The following is a 20,000-nucleotide window of genomic DNA, read 5'->3' as shown; positions in this document are numbered from 1 at the left end:
AGATGGCTCCGCTCCACAGCCACGCTTGGCCGGCGGTCCAGGATCCAGTGCTGCTTTTATGTCCGCCAGGTCGCGCAGGTAAAAAAAGACCTCCGCTGGGAGCAGCGCTGCTCTATCCGAATCCCATAATTACACGCGCACGCTTAGCACAGCGTGCTTAATTGGGGCTGACTTGTCGAAAGGTCAGGGGAGGAGAGGACAGTGATGAAGCGATGCTGGTAAGCTAGTTTGGGTAACTGAACTAAGGCTAAATGCCAGAGTTGATCTGTTGGCCTGAGAACACAGACGACACATCGGTTACATTTTGTAAAAGAAACACTGGATTTGGATAGACTGAAAAAAATAAACCCACCCAAAGTAGGTGTGTATCTATTGAGACCTAGTCACACAAAACCATAGGCACCGTACTGTGTAAACATGACGGACACAACAGAAACCACTTCATGACCTCAACATGTATGATACTTAGTGTGTCTGAATGTGCCTTCTTGAGTGTGCCTGTGTCTATGTGTGTGTGTGTATTTCAGAAAGAGAGATTGAGAAAGAGTGCATGCATATGTGTGTGTGTGTGTATGTGTGTGTGTGTGTGTGTGTGTGTGTGTGTGTCTGATGCTCTGTACATCATGTAGCCCAGTAGCCCCCAAAGCGCTCTGCTTCTGTCTGTGTGAGTGCATTGCCCATGATGCATTCCGAGCTCAGTCCTCTAAAAGGCTTTCAGTTGCCTGATGCATGTTTGTCTCCAGCTTGTTGACTGATCAGAAATTTGATTTGTGGTAAACACTTCTAAATTCTACAATGTGAATATTCAAGTACAAGCATTTTCATCAAATTACACTCCTGAAATGAAGATTGATAAAGATTTAATGTGAAAGGGGAAAAAATAAATGTCCTAAATGATGAGAGAACCTTCAGAACACTTTCTCACCTGAAACTCAAAAGTCTCGTCGAACAGCGGGTCCTGGTTCTGTGGCGCCGTCCGGGTCTTCTGCTCGGCACAGTCTGCCGGGACGCCGTGCAACTCCAGCACTACGTACGGGTCGATGACCTCCCCTTTGGCGCCCGAGCCCTGGGGCTTGGGCAGGCTCTGGGCGCTGATGACCTTAACCCGGAGTGTCTGCGGGGGCACCCCAGGCACACACCCCTGCGTGTGGACGCTAAAGTAGGACACCTCGTCGCGCATGATGGCCGGCCTCAGCACAAAACCGCAGCCCCCGTTCTGGCTGAAGCGCCCGCGGTGCAGGTCCAGCATGGCGCCGGACGTCTGCTGGTTCAGCGCCATCAGCTGGACGCCACACTTCCAGTAGCCCTGCGGGTTGGGGTTGCTGGAGTCCAGCCGCACCGAGCTGGGCCGCACCCGGGTCAGCGAGTGCTTGGTGAAGCTCACCAGGTCCTCGGGGCTCTCCGTGGCCAGCCGTCCCGCCTCCCCCTCCCCCAGGGAGCACAGGGTCCAGCAGGGCTGGTCCAGAGGGTTGGGGGTGCTGGGCGTAGTGGGGGCGCTGCTGGTAGGCGAGTGCGTGTGGTTCAGCTGGAGGCTGTTGCGGTGGCCGTAGAAGCTGCGACTGCCAGTGCGCGCCACGGAGACCAGGTTGGAAAGCTCACGGCGCAGGCGCAGCCGTCGGGGCTGGGGAGGGGGCGGCACCACCAGGACAACCCCCAGCTCCTCCTCGCCAGGGATGGTCATCCTCCGTCCGGCCAGGGGGCCCCCGCCGCCGATCTCCTCGTCCTCCTCCGACACCTCTCCCTCCGAGCCCTCCTCCTCGGGCGGCAGCTTCTTGCCCACCAGCAGCACGCGGCCTTTCAGCTGCTCGGGGGAGGGCAGGGTGGTGGCGCGGGTGCCCGGGGTCAGGCTGATGGGCAGGGCCTCGGGTGTGTAGAGGCGCAGGCCGAAGACCTTGCGGAGATGCTGGGCCAGCGTGCGCTGCTGGGCCGGGGAGCAGCGCTGGCACAGGTAAAGCAGCAGCGGGAACTGGGAGGTGAGGAAGGCATACTTGTTGACCACCTCCAGGGCGCTGCGAAAGGTGATGGACGGGGAGTGGTGGTGGTGATGGTGGTGATGGTGGTGGTGGTGGTGGTGCCGGGACTCCGAGCCGTGGTCCACCCCGAGCAGGGGCTCTCCCTCGGGCCCGTCGGTCACCCCCAGCTCCAGGCAGCGGCAGCCGGCTTGCAGGGCCCGCGTCAGCCCCCCAAGGTCCGCTCGGCCATGCACCTGGTCGTCTAGCAGGTAGGAGCGGTACGAGGCACTGATGTAGTAGTGGGACAGTGGCAGGGTCATATCCTGGCACACCTGCTGGTGCTCCGGGTCGAACAGCTGGCACTCAGCCGACTGCAGGTAGCGGGTGAACCCGTCCAGACCCAGGAGGCTCCGCTCTCGACCCTGCGCTGAGGGCTCAAAGCGACGGATGAGCTCCAGGCAGCCCTCGGCTGTGGCCAGGGGCAGGCCCTGCTCGGTCTCCAGGAAGAGGCGCAGGTCCTGGGCGTCCAGGCACTCCTGGTCCTTGGAGAGCTGCACCAGCAGGAAGTAGACGTCTGGTCGCGTACAGAGCTCGCAGTAAGCCTCCTGGAACTCCTCCAGGGTCACATGGGAGGTCAGCTTCTCCTTGCTTCGCTGGATCTCCTTGAACCGCTGACGCACCTGTGAAAGAGTATGTGTGTGTGTGTGTGTGTTTTTTTGTGTGTGTGTGTGGTTGTTTATTGGTTTGTAAAAGAAGAAAAAGAGAGAGACAGAGAGGACACACTCTTAGATAAGGGCTGGCCTCTGCTTAGCTTTTTTATTCCATCTAAGCACTACAGTGACTAATCAAAGCTGCTGATTGGCTTGAGAGGCTCCTCGACTGCTTCTCAGACTCTTCATTAGTAAGCTGATTAGCCACAGACGCTCTGGCCCTCCAGGAACGAGATTTCCCATGAAGCAAAGCTGATACAGCTGATACAGTCGGATTTACCTTCTAGTAGCTGATTGCTGACCGGACAACTTGTCTACTACTTTATAAATAAAAAATACATATCCAATGAAACTGTTTGAGGAGAAATAAGGCACATAATATTTCAATTTTGCAACACTCACATTAAAAACATTATTTAGCATTTAGAATTCATAGTATTTTTCACACATTTAAAAAATATAGAGTAGATTTTAGTTCACTTCCTCTCTTTGTACAATTCTGTTGTCTCAGCTTTGTGCTACAGGCTGATAGAGGGTATCTAGGGGCTAAATTGGGGGCTCGCCCAGGATCCAAATCCATAACCTCTCACACCCCAGGTAAGAATAAAATCTCTACAGAAATGTAATACAGTGTAACAAGGGCTATGTTATGCAAAGCGCTGGTCCCTTTTGTCTTTTTCATTTACAACCTTTTCTGCCTAGATACTGTCAGTATGGAATTATTATGCATACAGCACACTGTAATCAGTACCAAAGCATACAGGATTAAACTATTATTAACTATTAATAATTGACTATCTTAAACTAAAATAAGTAACTATCTCCTTCAGTGGAAGATGCTTACCCCATTATGGCCCTTATTGTTTACTGTCCCATGCTCAACAGATGCCATGAACTTAGAGTCACGTAAGACACCAGACCTAAGACTAGCCCAGCTGTCCTCTCTGTCCAAACATATGCACACCACACACGGCCACAGCAGCTGATGTGCTTATGGCTGCAGTCAGGCACTTAATGTCCTTCCTCCTCTCTACTTTTTCATGTTGTTCTCATTTCCCTTCCCTCATAATGGCTCCTTCCATTATTTCCTTCTCTCATGTTTGTCTCTTTCTTTTCTTCTATTCCCCTCTCTCTCTCTTGCTTCTCCTCTTCCCACAGATGGGCAGTGTTTCAGTTAAATGTATTTTAAAATACGTATTAAATCACTTTGGAGTATTTTGTCATTTGAATTGTGTTTCACGGAAAAAAATAAGATGTAATTTCTAACCAAATAGTTTACAGTTCCAAATAATACATTATTTTAAATCGTTTTATTCTCAATTAAGACACATTTAATTCGAGGTTTAAACCGTGGGTAAAAACTGTACAACAATTAGCCTGATCACAGTCTTTGGCTAAACACCATTGCGTATTAAAAAATGAGGATCTTAATCCTCAATGTGTCTTCCGAGGCCTAAATAAATAAATCAAATCAATCAATAACACTGGCCTTAAACACCCAGCAACATGTATTACACTGTATAACACTGGCCTTAAACGCCCAGCAACATAACATTGTTTAACACCGGCCTAAGACGCCCAGCAATGTGTTCAACCGTATTTCACTTGTGTTCCTTGTGACCAGCAGCTTGAGGGAGGCAAATATACTTAGTAGATGAAAATTCTATACAAGAAGAGTTTGCATAGAATGTATTTTTGGATTTACAAATTACAAATTACTAAATCATTTTCACACACCAGTATTTTTTTGTATTGTATTCTGATACATAGGATGTATTTTGGATGTTTTTGTTATCTGTGTAATCTCTTCCTCTTCCCCTCCACTCCCTTCCCCCAACCCCCCTCTCTCCAGGGTTCCATAATAAGCAGGCCTGGGCATCGATGCAGAGTGTCTTCACGCGCCTTCAAACACAACATGCGGCTGATTGCCCTGCACTTGAATCTGCAGACCACCTGGTGCTTCCTTATTTTATCTGCTGTGAGCCCCATCGCCTTGAGAACTTTGACATGAAAGCCAGCTGACCTAACACTGTAACCTTGTGGCATGCACTGTGTTGCTCTTGTTATGTGCTACATTGTTCCCGGCAGCTAAAGATTGTTTCTGAGAGCGGCTCGAACGAGCGAGGCCACCACATTCCAGCGTTCCCTGAGGCAAACTGCCCCTCTGTGCCCATGGGATCACTGAGCTGTGTGTGTGCTGCTCATGCACTACTGCTGATTTGCCACTGCTGGAGTTGTTAAAAATGGGCACAACAGAACAGCTACAGCTTATCGTGATATCAACAAGGGTTGGCTCTGTTTCTGAGATTAACCTAAATTGAATCCTCCAAACACTTCAGTTCACTTCAAAAGGGTACTGTTCAGAATCTTTCAGATTCCTTCAGATTACCCATGTAGCAGAACAGACCCTCTGGAGGTTCAACTTATATCAATATATTTTTTTTGTGAATTTGAATTGTGATTAATTGTGATTGTTAATTAAATTAACTTTTTGACCACACAGGGTTATATGTACATACATGTGCAGAACCTGTCCTGTGAAGAACTTTTACAGAACCCACAAAGGGCCATTGATCTTTACTGTGAAAAACTGTTGCTATTACTCTATCGGAGTTATGATGCCAAACCCTGTCACTAAACCTGCGGGCTACTTTGCTGCTTGGCTGTGTGTGCTGTGTGCTTTCCTCTGACCTTGGCCTCCTTGATGCTGGGGCAGAGTCTGCAGATCGTGGCCACCGCCGCGTCCTCGGACACGATGCCGTAGCCGTGCTCATCCCCCTTGCTTAACTCGGACGCCAGCCAATCGTGTCGCATGTTGCTGCCGGGGCTTCTCTCCCCCTCCCCTCCGGCACCTCCCAAGGACAGCAGGTAGCGCAGGCCCGTCACCCAGATGTTGGCCACGTCGGCCGAGAGCGCCACCAGGTCCAGCGACTGGAACTCCTCCCCGTGGATGATGGAGAAGGCAGCCTCCTCGGCCAGGCCGTCCGAGCTGGGTCCGTTGTGCAGGAAGGTCTCGGTGCTCTTGCCGGTGCGCACCTCGCGGATGGCGCAGATCTCCAGGCGGGCTCGATCGCCGTCCTTCTTGGAGGGCTCCCAGCGCAGACAGGACATGTCGGAGTCCAGCGTGAAGAAGCGGCAGTAGATGCGAGAGTTGGGCCGCACCTTCTTCAGCTCGCAGCCGCCCTGCATGAAGCCCAGACAGTCCGCCGCACTGCTCACCTTTTTCTCTGATGGCATGCTGCTGAAGGAGACCGTCTTCTTTCTCCCGCCGCCCAACTTCGCTAAAGAGGGGTCCTGCAAAGGGAAGAACAAGGGACAGGTGAGATATGAGGCACCCTATTCACTTGAGTGGGAGGCAGGTGTAAGTGATCGATCACACCTGTTACACCAGCTCCCTGATCTTTTTGTCTCTTCCTCTGTAGTTTTACCAACGTACCACCTCCTCACCATCAACTCTCTTTCAGTATAGGTTGCAAACTGGCTTGGGCAAGGAATCAGGACCTGAAGCTGAATATGACAAAAAATTGCTGATACATAATAACAGTCCTCCAAATACACAGAGAAGACAAAGACAGTAATCGTTTTCAAAGCAAAATATGTATGTCTCATCTCATTTGAAATCTGATTACAATACATTTTGCATTTGAGGAGGTCTTATCCCCAAAGGACTGGTGCTTTTCCGCAGTGGAATATTTCAGGTCACCATGGACTGATTTTTTTCACACTTCTTTTTTTACTCCTTCCCCAAAAACGCCTGAAAATCAATTGTGCGCTTTTGATTTCCTCTCTGGTAATTGAACCTCCGGCACACCGCCTCCCTCCCTGTCTCTCCTGAGAGGAGCAAACCTGTCTAGCTCTCTCCCCGTTTCCAGCCAGAGTCACTGACAGGCCTGGGCTGTGAGGTGGCAAATGTCAGACCCACTGGAGCTGACAAGGGCGTTCGCCTCCTTCTCCTCCCTCTCCTCCCTCTCCTCTCTCTCCTTCTGCCTATCTGATCCTGCTGCTATGATCTATATGCTCTTTAGCCAGTAAATGCCTCTGCTAAAATGTTGCTCCCTGAGGCTACCCAGTCACAGGCTTTAAAAAAACAGGCTCGCCTTGAAATGAAAACAGCATCTGAATGTTTTTGAGAATTGAAAACTGCAGAATTGTCTCAGAGAGACAGGGAGAAATCTTGAAGCCATACAGACCTTCTTCACAACTATGTTTCGACCTTACATTTTCACATCTCTTCTTTGTCATTTCATTAAAAGAGATACATTCTTACACATTGAACACATTAATTAATTTCAACAATGTTAGGGTGAAAAAGTGATGGTGTGAAAAGGTGAAGTCCCTCCCCCTTCTCATTTTGTTCCCCTGCACCTGTGGACGGGTCCAATTCGGACTGATTGGGCCTAATCAGCCCCTGGACTACCTTGTTAAAAGGTGCACCTCATTATTGAGGGAGAGACAGACTGGACAGGCTGCAGAGAAGCTGAGACAAGGTACTAGACAAACCTGTGTGACACAGTTGTATCTTGTCTGTTTTAATAGCTTTTAGTTTTGTTTAGTGTATGTTTCTTTGGTTTTGGGGTTGTGATTGCCCTGGTGTATGTTTCTTTGTTTTTGGGGTTCATGTCCCCCGTGTTTTTTGTATTTATGGTTTTGGGGTTTGAGTCCCTTTTGTGTTGTAAATAAATATAGCTATTTTTTTTATATGTAAGCCACTGTCTCCTAAGCTGTATGTCTGCCTGTCTGCCTGCCTGCCTGCAACCACCATCCAGCAGCCTACATCCCACATGGTGAGATTGCCAGCTCGGGCCTTTCTCACAGATGGGTTTATTGTAGGGATGCACCGATGCATCGGCCGTACATCGGTATCGGCCGATGTTCGCCTCTTTTAATGTTATCGGCCTATCGGTAATAAACTTGACTTTCACCGATGGTACTGGCCGATGCTCGCATGCCTATGCAACAAGGAAGTGCACATGCGTCCGCAACAGGTACTACATGTGCTTCATGTTTACATACAGAGTGTGCTCAAAAACTCTTAAAATGCTGTATTACTAAGGACTGTTCAAAATCCGTTATTCTGTCTCTACCGTGTTTATAAGACTTCAAATATTTTAAATAAATCTTAAAAAAAAATTCAAGGTGAGGTCATCAATGCATTAAACATTCATGTATGTGCCAGCTCCCTCCGGCCACTGCAAATTGTATCGGTATCGGTTTCGGCTAGATTGTTGTTTTGAACATCGGTATCGGTATCGGCCAAGAATTTCCATATCGGTGCATTCCTAGTTTATTGAATTAGTTTGAAGATTCAAAGTAATGGAATATACCATTTTAGTCGATAATTTAATAATTTCACTGGTTTTCTGTTTAAATATTTAGTAAAAAAATTGGGTTGTCCTTTTCTTTCTAGCCTTTTTTCGGTAATATCCCCATCCTAATAACATAATGACAATGGGAATTGTCCTGCTGTGCGGTAGCTGCATTATCAGGACAAAACAGCCTGAATGAGTGACTCACACGCACAGGCCTGTATTTCCATCGGGGCTTTAGAGCATTTTCGGCATTATTATCAGGGCCACAGCAGGGCAGGACCTCCGTGCCGTGCATCCAAAATCAGACTAAACACAGCATTATCCAGGCCAGTCACCTTGCCCTTGTCTCCTGAGCTCCAGTTTATGTGACAGGAGTGTTCCCAGTTCTTATCGCTGGCTTTGCACATCATCCAGTTTCTGCACTTCCGTCCGAAAACAACAAAAACAGCAAAAAAAAACAACACAACAAATCCCCCCCCCCCCCCCACAAAAGCTAAAGCCAGTGGAAACAAACACATGATGACATCACGGTCGGACCACACAGCAAAGAGTGGGGCGGCTAAATCTCAGAATGTCCAGATTACAGAGCGGAGCTTCCTACAGAGCAGGGCATGAGCCTGCAAGCTGAAGAGTTTCAGACCCAACAGAGATTTGCACGCACTGCAATAGTGTTGTTGTCTGCATGCATGCAAAGCACATACACAAAAACATGACCTCAAAAACTCCCTGTGGGTGTGCACGACTGAGCAAATGATTAAATATAGAGGTGGCGTAACTCGAAATGCCCCAAATCCCATCTTGATCAATAATACACACCCTCGCGGCAGTGGAATACGAGCTTCCGGATCCTTCTCGTAAACTCTGAGGAAACCTGGCCGAGATAAAATTAGCATCATTGGCACGGTGCCACCTGACGCAAACACTCTAAAGCGCTTGCAGCGACAAAAACTCTTTCACCCCCTTCGCCCAGGTCAGTGAGGGAGGCAGAGCGAGGCTCAGTCACCGCGTGAATAGGTGCAGCTGCTCTGGTGGAGACTCACCACGTGCAGGGTGTGAAAGCCCAGGCGCGGGGACGATCCCGTCAGAGCCTCCTGTCTGAAGGTTCCTCTCCCATCACACCTCGGCCCGGCAACACCGCTCCTAGACATCCCCGAGTTGTTCTGGAGCACGGCGTGCCACAGTGTGTCCACATCCACACAAAAGTGCAGAGTGTGCATGGGGTGGGAAACTGATGCAGAGATAAACCAAATCTGATTGCTTTTGGCCTAAGCTGCCAGGAGAGATTGGAGTGGAGCAAGACATGACCCGGGCGAAGCTCTGGCGCTGTCAGCGGGGAGGGACCTGTGTGGCATGGCATTAGAGTCTCAGGGGCGACGTGGGGACACGGGGAAAGCAGGTCGGACAGCTCGTCTCCAAAACATTGCCGCGTGCGGTTCTCCAGGAAACCATGACAACGGAGGTAAAAGCTTTTAATGCAGTGGTTTGGCCTAAGAGAGCGTCTATCAATTTTAATCCCACAAAAGCTTACTCCATTTTGTATTTGTTTCTCCCCTCCTGTCTCCCTCTCTTGCTCTCCCTCTTTTCATATTCTTATTTTAAGATGATGAGTCATGGACCATAAAATTGAACTCTACAAGCAAATGAAAAGAGCCATTGAGCAGAAGAAAAGGGGTCGGAAACGAGACGAAGATAAAACAGAAGCATATGTCTCAAGTGGAGAAAGAGAGCCACAGAGGGCAAGGAGACTGCAACTGGGAGCTGAAAGGCAGAATTGCAACAAAACTAAAAAAAGTCACTTAGAAATCTCCATCATAAGCCACAATATCAAGAGTGCAACACAACTGGTACTTGAGTGAATAGGGAGGAGATCAGACAGGATGGGTATGTAAATGATCCCCTGATCTCATGAAGGAAATCAGATGAAGAAATGACAGGGGAGGGGGCAAGGGAGATCAGAAAGCCAAAGAGACTGAAAGAGAGAGAGACAGCAAGAGAGAGAGAGAGAGACAGAGAGAGGAGTAAACAGTCCTCGAGCATATGGCTATAAAGAGCAACCTGTTTTGAGGGTCAAGCTCCATATGTTTCCTCACTGGGGTCCTCCATGAGACCTCCATGAGACCATACTGCACAATATCTGCCCTCCCTCCTGGCTATGGGGGCATTTTTGCAATTACACGTTACGCCCTGTGCTAGTAGGTTATGTATTTGTTATGTTAAGACCAGCAGAGCACAGACAGTACTGTGTAGGTCGGGCTTCATGTGGGTCTGGATCAGACAGACGGATAACAGTATGGCAGTCCACTGAGCATTTGTGAAGCAATGATACAATAACAGTAATAATGATCTTGTGGGTTAAGGTGGGGTGGGGGGTCTGTGGGGACCAGTGATCACTCAATAGATCAATGCTGCTAGAAACGATTCCACAAATGAAGGCCTACCGTGGTTCCAAAAGCGCCAAACGACATGGGAGTAACCATATGCTGCAACCATCGGACCGGAGGCGGTTGGCTCCAGTGGAGCATCGAGGCATGTGTAAATAATGCACTGTCCATGACCCCGCTGCCCTTGCTCTCCACCGAGGTTCATTGATGTTTCCATCCATCTCATGATTCATTAACCCAATTATCTGTACCTAACTGTGTCCCCTCTTCCCACAGTCCCCCGTATCCCCACCATGACTTCAAACCCCCCCCACTGTACCCAACATCCCTCAAACCACCCCCCCTTCCCCCCACCCTGCACACAACACCTGGTTCTGCCACTAATCCTGTCCCCTCCCCGCAAAACCGGAACACCGCTCTGATCCAGCTAATGATGACAGGGTTGGATATGCGCTAGATTATCCCCACCGCTCTCTCGCCCACGCCCTGAGCGTCCCATGGCCCTTGGCCGGGTAATCCACACTGGACAGCACAACCATTGGCTCTCTCTCTCAGGCAGATGTAATGTGCCCGGATTAGCTGACAATGAGTCTAACATCCGCTGATGATAGTAGTGCCAATCTAATTACACATGCCGTCAGCCGGGCTAATGTAGAATACTGACAGATAGAGCCGCAGCTTTTTTCGCAGAGGTTGATCTGCGGAGCAATGTAACGTGGCAGAGACACGCGAGGAGCTCTTGGTTCAATCTTGCAAGCTGTGCGGGCGGGCGTGCGGGCGTGCGGGTTAGTGGGCTAAATGAGGAGAGAGCTGCACAGGCGCTGATCCTTTTGATATAAGGCTATATAGGCTCACTACAGTAGGCTCACATTTTACAATGCGTCTCTCTTGACCCTTTAAGTATCATATTCTCTTTCAATGGAACATTTTATTCCGATAATCCCATTACTGCCAGCAGCAAATCGAAAGTTCACTAGAGCTAGTAACAATTGTTCCCTTACTTACTTTATTGTGAAACGTTCCAGAAGCCTTTGAATTATGTGTTCCGAAATAAGTGAAAATGACACAGAAATACTAAAGCTTCTGAACTCTGTATAAACCTAATATAGAACTAATGGGGTAAAACAAATTGACTCCAGGCCAATGGGTTCAAATGTTATAAACCTAAATGAGAGTGAGTATGACCTGCTGGTAGTGCAAGAATGTGAAAGAATGTTTTAGACCATTTGATTTGAGTGTGCACTGAAAAATGTAATAAAAACACTGTAAGCGACAGAGGATTTCCATTGATGTCAATGGCATACAAAATGGACACAATAAGCTCCAAAACACATTGAAAACACCTTACTTCAGCAGGTACAGGTAAAAGTAGGCTTAACGCCTGGTCTCTAAGTACTAAACTGCCTCATGTAGCTACTGAGACAGAAAGAGCTTTAAAACCAATTTTTGCCCTCAGACGGCAAAGATCCCCAACAGTGATGGGCACACTGTCAATCAGCCACACAGCAGAGACTAGAAGCACCAGCTGAGGCCACTTACAACTGCTAACAGTTTCCCTCAACAACTCCCTCGCTGCCTGCAGGCTGGTTGGCGTTGTGGCCTTTCAGGTGTGCGTCTGAGGAGAATTTAAAGAGACACCGTTGCGAGCGCCATCCAGTACTTGAATCGATATCAAAAAGACTTGTCAACTGCCAAAGCAAATTATGCATCAAACTTGACCTTTGCTGCGTGACAAGCCCGTTCTGTCAACAAAATCCCTTAATCCTAAAGGTTCTAAAGGTCAAAATAAGTCGAAGTCAGTGACTCCATTCAGCTTAAATTCCCACCCAGGAGAGTTTTTACAATTCCTGAGCATTGAGCAAAAATGTTGACCTGCTCTGTTATACTCCCTCTCACAGCCCATGTGGAAGTATCGACCACTTCTACTGCTGTGTATTGACTGCTGTGGCTATGAAGCCATTATTGCACTCAGGGGAAAAAAGGTGACTTCAGGTGACTGCAAGCCTCACTGTAACCCTGGTTAACCCTGGTTCTGCTGCAGGTACTGTCTACACATTACAGGGAGATGGGAGCTGCCCACAATGAATGTGGAACACACACAGATCCTGCACTCCTGTCAGCTATCGCCTACAGCCTCGGGCACCCATCCAGTCTGGCCTTGTAGAGCAAACGAGAGAGAGAAAAAGAGAGAGAAGAGAGAGGGGTAAAGAGAGGAAGAGAGAGGGGGAAAGAGAGAGAGAGAGAGAGGAGAGAGGGGGAAAGAGAGGAAGAGAGAGAGAGAGAAGAGAGAAGGGGAAAAAGAGGAAGAGAGAGAAAGAGCGAGAGACAGAGAACTGGTATGATGTGCAGTTTGCTTCAGTGGCTGAATGACTGATTGCTTTATCCAATGCCAAGAGCTCTTTCCAGGCTTTATTTACTTCCTAAAAAGTCCTCCTTTTCTCCCAAGAGAAGAGAGCCGTCTGATCCTCGGAGCAGAGCGCGGCAGTGGGTCTGTCCTCTGTCCTTTCAAGGCTGTGAGGACCCATAAACCCTGCTTTGAGTCATACTATGATACACACAGAAATTAAACTATTTTAGAGCTCAATCTCTTTAGAGCTCACAAAATCTAGGCTGAAAGCTAGTGGTAGTTCTCATGGTGTGTCTTTAGGCTTAGATCTTAATACCACACTGATCCCAACAACACTATCGGGCTAAACTTCCATTTCAATTTGCCACCCTCTTCAACAGGCCTTTTTTACTGTGTAGAACCTCATAAAATAGAAAATGCTAATATGCGGAAAAACAACAACAATGATGCAATTCTAAGGACATAATTTAAAGAGTACCTCCCAATATTCATCTGGGGTCTATCTTTTTAAAGGCTGTCCGTTTTTCTGTATTTAATTATATTTTCCAGCACACGCAATCATAAACAACAGCCAAGATTGCCCGAAACTAACAAACAGGAAACCATAGATAATATAATACAATTAAAAGTGAATGTAGGGAAACCCTGTCGTTTATCGTGCTTTCACTGCATTATTGTTGCAAATCCGCTTTTACTTGTTAACAATAACTCCCCTTTCTGTCCAAAGCTAACATTCTCTCTCTGTTACCTCCCAAATACATCCTTTTGCTTTCATCTCAAGCTCATAGATGGTGGACGACACAAGCCCCGAGCATTGTTGTGTCCGCTCTCACCCCCCTGTTTGTGCAGGCATCTGGGGTGGTATGTGTGTGCGTGCATGTGTGTGTGAGGGGGGGGGGGGTTGTTGGGCAGTGGGGGTTAACGTGAGGACGTATCCTTGTTCCTCCCCAGGGAAGCTCCATCCGGAACCATGGAGCCATCCAGAGCATGGAGCAGCTCGTTCACTCTGGTTCACTCGGTTGCTCGCTCGCTCACAGAAACCATGGGCCCGCAGTTACATAACGGCCCTCCCTCCCTCCCTGAGAGCACTGCTACGCTTATCTAAACCACCCCTCATTCAAACGGATCTGGCCTATCAGCTTCCCGGAGTGCAACGGTGCTGTGCCAAGCAAGTTAAAAGGGGGTCATGGAGTCAGCCAGACAAGACATGTCTTCCAGGGGAGGCCCAGCTCCATAAGCCCTGGGTTAGTTCCAGCTCTGGGTTATTCATGTGCAGTGCGGGGAAAGGGAAGAGGAGAGAGAAAACGTCATTGACGGAAGACCGTTCTCTCTGGATACTGTCTGTTTTAAGCGTACAGAGTCATGCCATTATGCCAACTTGGTTGTAAATCATTCATGTTTGTCTTTCGTCATGAAGTAAAAGTGAATGACATTTTGTATAATTTAGCGCAACGGTGGTGACGATGAAATAAAAGAGAAGGTAAGCTCATCAGCAGAGGAGCGGTTATGCAATTCCCACCCAGCACCATAGTGATGACATTTAATGGGCCTGGGTGTATGCGACAGCCATGTGTGATTGGCAAGTGAACTGGATCACAGCTGCATAGCAACACCTGGTGAGCAACTGCACAGATTTAGCTCTGGCGTCCAAATGGAAAAGTGATGTCAGAATGAACACCACGCCACACCACACCTGAGCCTAAACTCCTGTCCTGTCCTGTCCTTTAAACCGGAAACTACAAATGTTGTTTAGGTAATTTAAAAACCCCACTGCAGTTCCTTTCACATACCTGCATAACGTTGAGCGAAAACTAAGGTGTTTAATTAAAAAAAAAAAAAAAAAACACTGGTCATTCAAATAACCAAGTTAACCTACTACCGTATAAAACACAATTACTAAACACAGCTTTCTAGATCAGGTGCAGATCATACTGGGAAAGCAGTGGAGAGGACTGGCTCTGCCAGCTGTTGCAGTGACTAAGCAACAATCCGTCGGCTGCCTGGGAGCTGGGCGACTTGTTCTGGCGGTTAATTTGCTCAGCTTGTCCACACTCCTGCTTTAATTGCACTGGACAACAACTAAACAGAAGGGGGTTGAGTGAATCTGGCCTATGGGGCTTAACACTTCCACACAAGGAGATTCAGACCAGTCATGTCTGCCTGTTCGACAGGGCTGTGTGTGGACACGGTGAGAGGGTGATGAAGGCATCCTTATGTGAGTATGTTGTGATCACAATATGGATTCTGAGGCTGCAATGTCACCTGGGTCAACAGCATTTTATTCATGTTTTATTTTTGATTTATTTTTACTTTTTTGTATGAGTTTGATCTGGCATATGCTTCTCTTCCTGTTTCCCACTAAACCCGCACACCACACACACCCACACATACACACACACACAAACATATGCACACATACAGAACACACACTTTAAACAAAGCCTAAAATTGTGAAAATGTGAAACGGTTGCACCCATTTCCTGTTTGCAAGGGCTTGTTTTTCATCTCCTATGGTTGTGGTAACTGCTTGGCAGAGAGATACACACACACATACACACACACAGGCACACACTCACTCACACACACACACACACACAGATCAGCCCTGGAGTCAGGAAAGCCTCACTGCTGTGAAGCCATGAGTGCATAGTCCACCCAACCTTCACCATCTGAACATTTAAGTGAAACCAATAAAAAACCCACAAAAGCCAAAACCTTTCACTTCCAATCCCTGCCTTGTCAGTTATTTGTCTTTTCTCTACCACTTTCTTTCAGGACTTTTACATTTAGTGATTTAGCAGAGGCTTTTATCCAAAGTGACTTACAAGGAAATTGCATTTATACATCAGGAGCAGTTTTTTTAGGGGTTCAGTGTCTTGCTCAAGGACACTTAGACACTTGGTAAAGAGGAGAGGGGAATCGAACTTGTAACCTTCAGATTACTAAACGACTCCTCTACCCCCTGTACCACTGTCGCCCCGGCTTCAGTAGTCCTTCCCAGTCTTTCCCTAATAAGCCATCTCTCATCTGCTGTCAACTCCCCCTCTATGACCATCACCCCCTTTTTTCCTCAATCTTAAAACCCTTTTGGAGTTCAATTCTTCCCACCTAATCTGGCTCTTCATTCTTTCACAGACTATGCCTTAACTACTGGCTTTGCTGTATGATACTCTTTTCATACTGGAATGCTCAGGAGAACGAGCTTGTATATGCCGGCAAAGGGCACCTTGCATTCTGCAATCGACAAGTGTTTTAAAAAGACTCCATTTCCCACAGGTCCCAGCGCACCCGAGTGGTTCCCATGGCAAGCAGCTTCTATTGGCTGTCCGTGGCCCTTTTCCAATTTGTCCCAATTCCTCCCATTATGGCCTTCCAAGGGCAATTTGGCGGCAGCCCCGCAAGACTTTGCAGCTTATGAATCCACTTAGACTAAGAATGCCATCCCGTATCCCTCTAATGCAGTCGGATTTGAGGATGCGCCACACGGACAGTAAGCCAAGGTCGCCCGCGACAACGATGGGTCACAGACTGGTAGAGCACAGAATCCTCTGTCACAGTGTCGATTATGTGATGCGAAGAGACAGATGTGGCCCCGAATCGAGGACAAGTCAAGATCAACTGTTTTCAGCAGCAGTGGCCCTATGCGCTCTTTTGAACCAAAAACATTTATTCTACACTCTTCTCTTTTATACTCTTACGCCTAAAATACTTTATGATTTTATGTGTTTATGATTTGAGTAAGTGCTGGAGGGTCCCGAGGTGAGGGGGCCGGCCTATCCATTTCAATGCACCGATAAGGTTCAGGGGGAAAAAAAATCACGATTCTTCATGGAACTACTCCGCTTTGGCACTTTCGGCCATGCTATTAGGAAGGCAGACTGGTATTGCACTTTAGGCTTTCAAAGCTAAAGTTGTGCTTCATAGAACTAAAAATATGGTTGGTCTGGAAAAGCTCCGCCATACCCAATCAACTGAGCTTTCATATAAACAACCTCAACTGTTTTCCTGTGGAGATTAAAGGACTAATCAAAGCTAGTCCCACAAGATCAACAGATGATGGAGGAGAGGAAGGGGTCACTCAGTGAGGGGGGGTAAACAAAACATAAGGGAGAAAGAACAGAGAGTGAGAGAGAGAGAGAGGAGGAGAGAATAAGAGAGAGGGGAAGAGAGAGAGACACAAAGAGATAGTGGGAGAGAGGAGGAGAGAGGGTAAGAAACAAGAGACAGGTTTAGAACGTCGTGAGACAGGTTAGTTTTACCCTACTGATGATGTGTTGTCGTGAGACAGGTTAGTTTTACCCTACTGATGATGTGTTGTCGTGAGACAGGTTAGTTTTACCCTACTGATGATGTGTTGTTGTGAGACAGGTTAGTTTTACCCTACTGATGATGTGTTGTCGTGAGACAGGTTAGTTTTACCCTACTGATGATGTGTTGTCGTGAGACAGGTTAGTTTTACCCTACTGATGATGTGTTGTCGTGAGACAGGTTAGTTTTACCCTACTGATGATGTGTTGTCGTGAGACAGGTTAGTTTTACCCTACTGATGATGTGTTGTCGTGAGACAGGTTAGTTTTACCCTACTGATGATGTGTTGTCGTGAGACAGGTTAGTTTTACCCTACTGATGATGTGTTGTCGTGAGACAGGTTAGTTTTACCCTACTGATGATGTGTTGTCGTGAGACGGGTTAGTTTTACCCTACTGATGATGTGTTGTCGTGAGACAGGTTAGTTTTACCCTACTGATGATGTGTTGTTGCAACAGTCCTCAGGTCAATGCTGGGGATAGAGTGGGAGCAGGCAGCAGCAGTGGTGGTCCTCTGGGGCAGCGGTGACACCAGGGTTAGAGGGCCAGGGCCCAGCTGGGTCAGGGGCAGATGAGGGGAGACGGGGGCATGTGAGGCGTTAGGGGTGAGCAGGGCAGATGAGAGAAGAGGTGGGCAGGTGAAGGGTGAGCAGGGCAGATGAGAGAGAGGGGGGCAGGTGTGGACCTCTGTAGGGAGGGTGAGGTGAGATGCGGTGAGGTGAGGTGGGGTGGGAAGGGGAGGGGTTGGCTGTGGGTGGTGTTATTAGAGGTGTAGTGGTGTAGTGTGGTGGAGGTGGGCACTGACAGCTGGATGTGAACAGACTGATGGCAGGAGAAAGCTTGTTGTCTAAGAGGGAAGGGTATTTCTAGACAGGAGAGGTGAACAAGAGGGCTGGTTGGGGTGTTGGGGGGGGTAGACATGCACACAAACATGCACACCTGTGCAGACAAGTGCACACACACAAACACATGTGGAAAGGATACACACATGCATATACAAGCACACACATAATACATGATTGGGCAGCTAATTAGCTCAGGAAGCAGAATCAATGCCTTCATTTGCAACATGTATGCAAACAGACACACAATTTTATTAAACTAATATAATTAACCTGAGACTAATGGATGGGGTTTAAGTAAAGTCACAAACACAAATGCAGGGCACACACAGAAAAATACAAACACGCACATACACACACACACATACACAAACACACAAACACACACACACACACACACACACTTGCATGCATACACACACACATGCACACAATCAATCAATCAATGACTAAAAAGCGAGCTGGATGTGGAGTAGCTCATTAGCTTTAGAATCAGAATTGATGCTTTCATTAGTGACAAGTATGCAAACAGGCACACACATTTGTATCCAACTAATCAAATTAACCTGATGCTTATGGTAGTACAGCTAAGGTCGAGGAGGGGGTAACTAGTATGCTAGTGTAACAGAACAGTGTAACAGTACAGCAAACCTCACTCCCTGACATCCCGAGACGTGCTTGTGAAACACACTAGCAGCCAAGGGTTTAAGCCTTCTTGCTAGCATGCCTGCCTCTCATGTCCGAGGTTGAGAGTTCAAGTTCAGTGCAGGACTGTGCTTGTCTACACCACGCTCGCTCAACAACTCAAAGCTGATGAAGGATTTATCAGATGGGCAGGGGAGAGGGGAAAGAGGAACGACAAGGAGGGAAAAGAGAGGAGGGGGTGCAAGAGAGAGGTAGAGCAGGCCGGTGATTACATGATGAACACGACCAGCAAGACAGGTGGAGGACATGACACCAGTAGAGCACATAAGTAGAGAGAGAGAGAGAGAGAGAGACAGACAGAGAGACAGAGAGAGAGATACAGAGAGAGAGGCAGAGAGAGAGAGAGACAGACAGAGAGAGAGAGAGAGACAGACAGAGAGAGAGAGACAGAGAGATAGACATAGAGAGAGAGAGAGACAGAGAGAGAGAGAGACAGACAGAAAAAGGGATTAAGATTGATGTGATTATATCGGCGCTTTGGCAGACGTGTAAATGAGAATTGAGGACAGTGGCAGAGGGCCGGGCACAGGGACGCTCGGTGCAGCTGGGGAGTTCAGGGACGACATCATCTGTCCTCCTCACACCCGACTGAGCTCACTCCATCTCCCGTACGGCCAGCGCCGTGGATTAGGACAACTACCCGCTGATTAGCAGTGTTTAAGCTTTAGCCCCAAAAAGAAAACACATGGAGAATGTGATGAGGAGCCGCGCCGCTGTGCGTGGCTCAGCTAGCAGCGTAATGCTATGTGACTAATGCGGTAACCCATGGATATGCCGCTCGGATGCAAAACTAGATGTCGTAACATCTAATTCAGCTTAACTAGCTACAGCTGTTCCAACAACTGCCAATGAGCTCCTCGTGATTACACTTGCCTGGGCAGTGATTGGCTCATAGCAGAGCACTTTAGATGGAAAATGTTGTGCATTACTGGAGGCAGGGCAGTGGAACATCCATGGCAGGACTATCTATGGGGAGAGCATGTGAGAGGGTGGAGAAGGCTATCTTTGGAGGAGAGAGCGGGGTGGATATAGCTCTCTTATCCACAGGAACATGTGTGGGTTGACAACGGACGGAGTACAGCGAGGGGTGATGAGTGTGAGTGTGTGTGTGACTGTGTGTGTGTGTGTGTGTGTGAACGTGTGTGTGTGTGTGTGTGTGTGTGTGTGTGTGTGTGTGTGAAATATCTCAAGGTCTGGGTGTGCGAAAAGTAGCACTCGGATGTAGAATCCCAAACCACTTCTCGAATTTGACACACGTGCATACACTAATATACCTCAAACACACACACACATACACACACACACTCACTCACAAATATGCACACAGGGAACAAATATACACTTCAAGGTGGTATGGTGGATTACAGAAAGACAGAACACAAAACAAGTAATAGTTCTGTTTGTTTCCTCTCCTTTAAAAAAAGCCATTACATAATGTAATCTGCTT

General features: G+C 47.9%; 1 protein-coding gene across 1 annotated transcript in view; it reads right to left on the bottom strand.

Moving 5' to 3' along the window:
* plcl1 (phospholipase C like 1) overlaps positions 1–20,000 on the bottom strand; it is a 58,909-nt gene that overhangs the window by 14,676 nt on the left and 24,233 nt on the right. The window contains exons 2-3 of the mRNA XM_080838523.1: positions 5,354–5,956; positions 926–2,632 (exon numbers count right to left, since the gene is read on the bottom strand). Of these exons, the coding sequence (XP_080694649.1) occupies positions 926–2,632; positions 5,354–5,956 (2,310 nt within the window). The remainder of the gene's footprint in view (positions 1–925; positions 2,633–5,353; positions 5,957–20,000) is intronic.

The sequence above is a fragment of the Sprattus sprattus genome (assembly GCF_963457725.1).
Source record: "Sprattus sprattus genome assembly, chromosome: 5".
Taxonomy (NCBI): domain Eukaryota; kingdom Metazoa; phylum Chordata; class Actinopteri; order Clupeiformes; family Clupeidae; genus Sprattus; species Sprattus sprattus.
The sequence above is the reverse complement of the archived record's forward strand: the minus strand, read 5'-3'. Positions and strand labels throughout refer to the sequence as shown.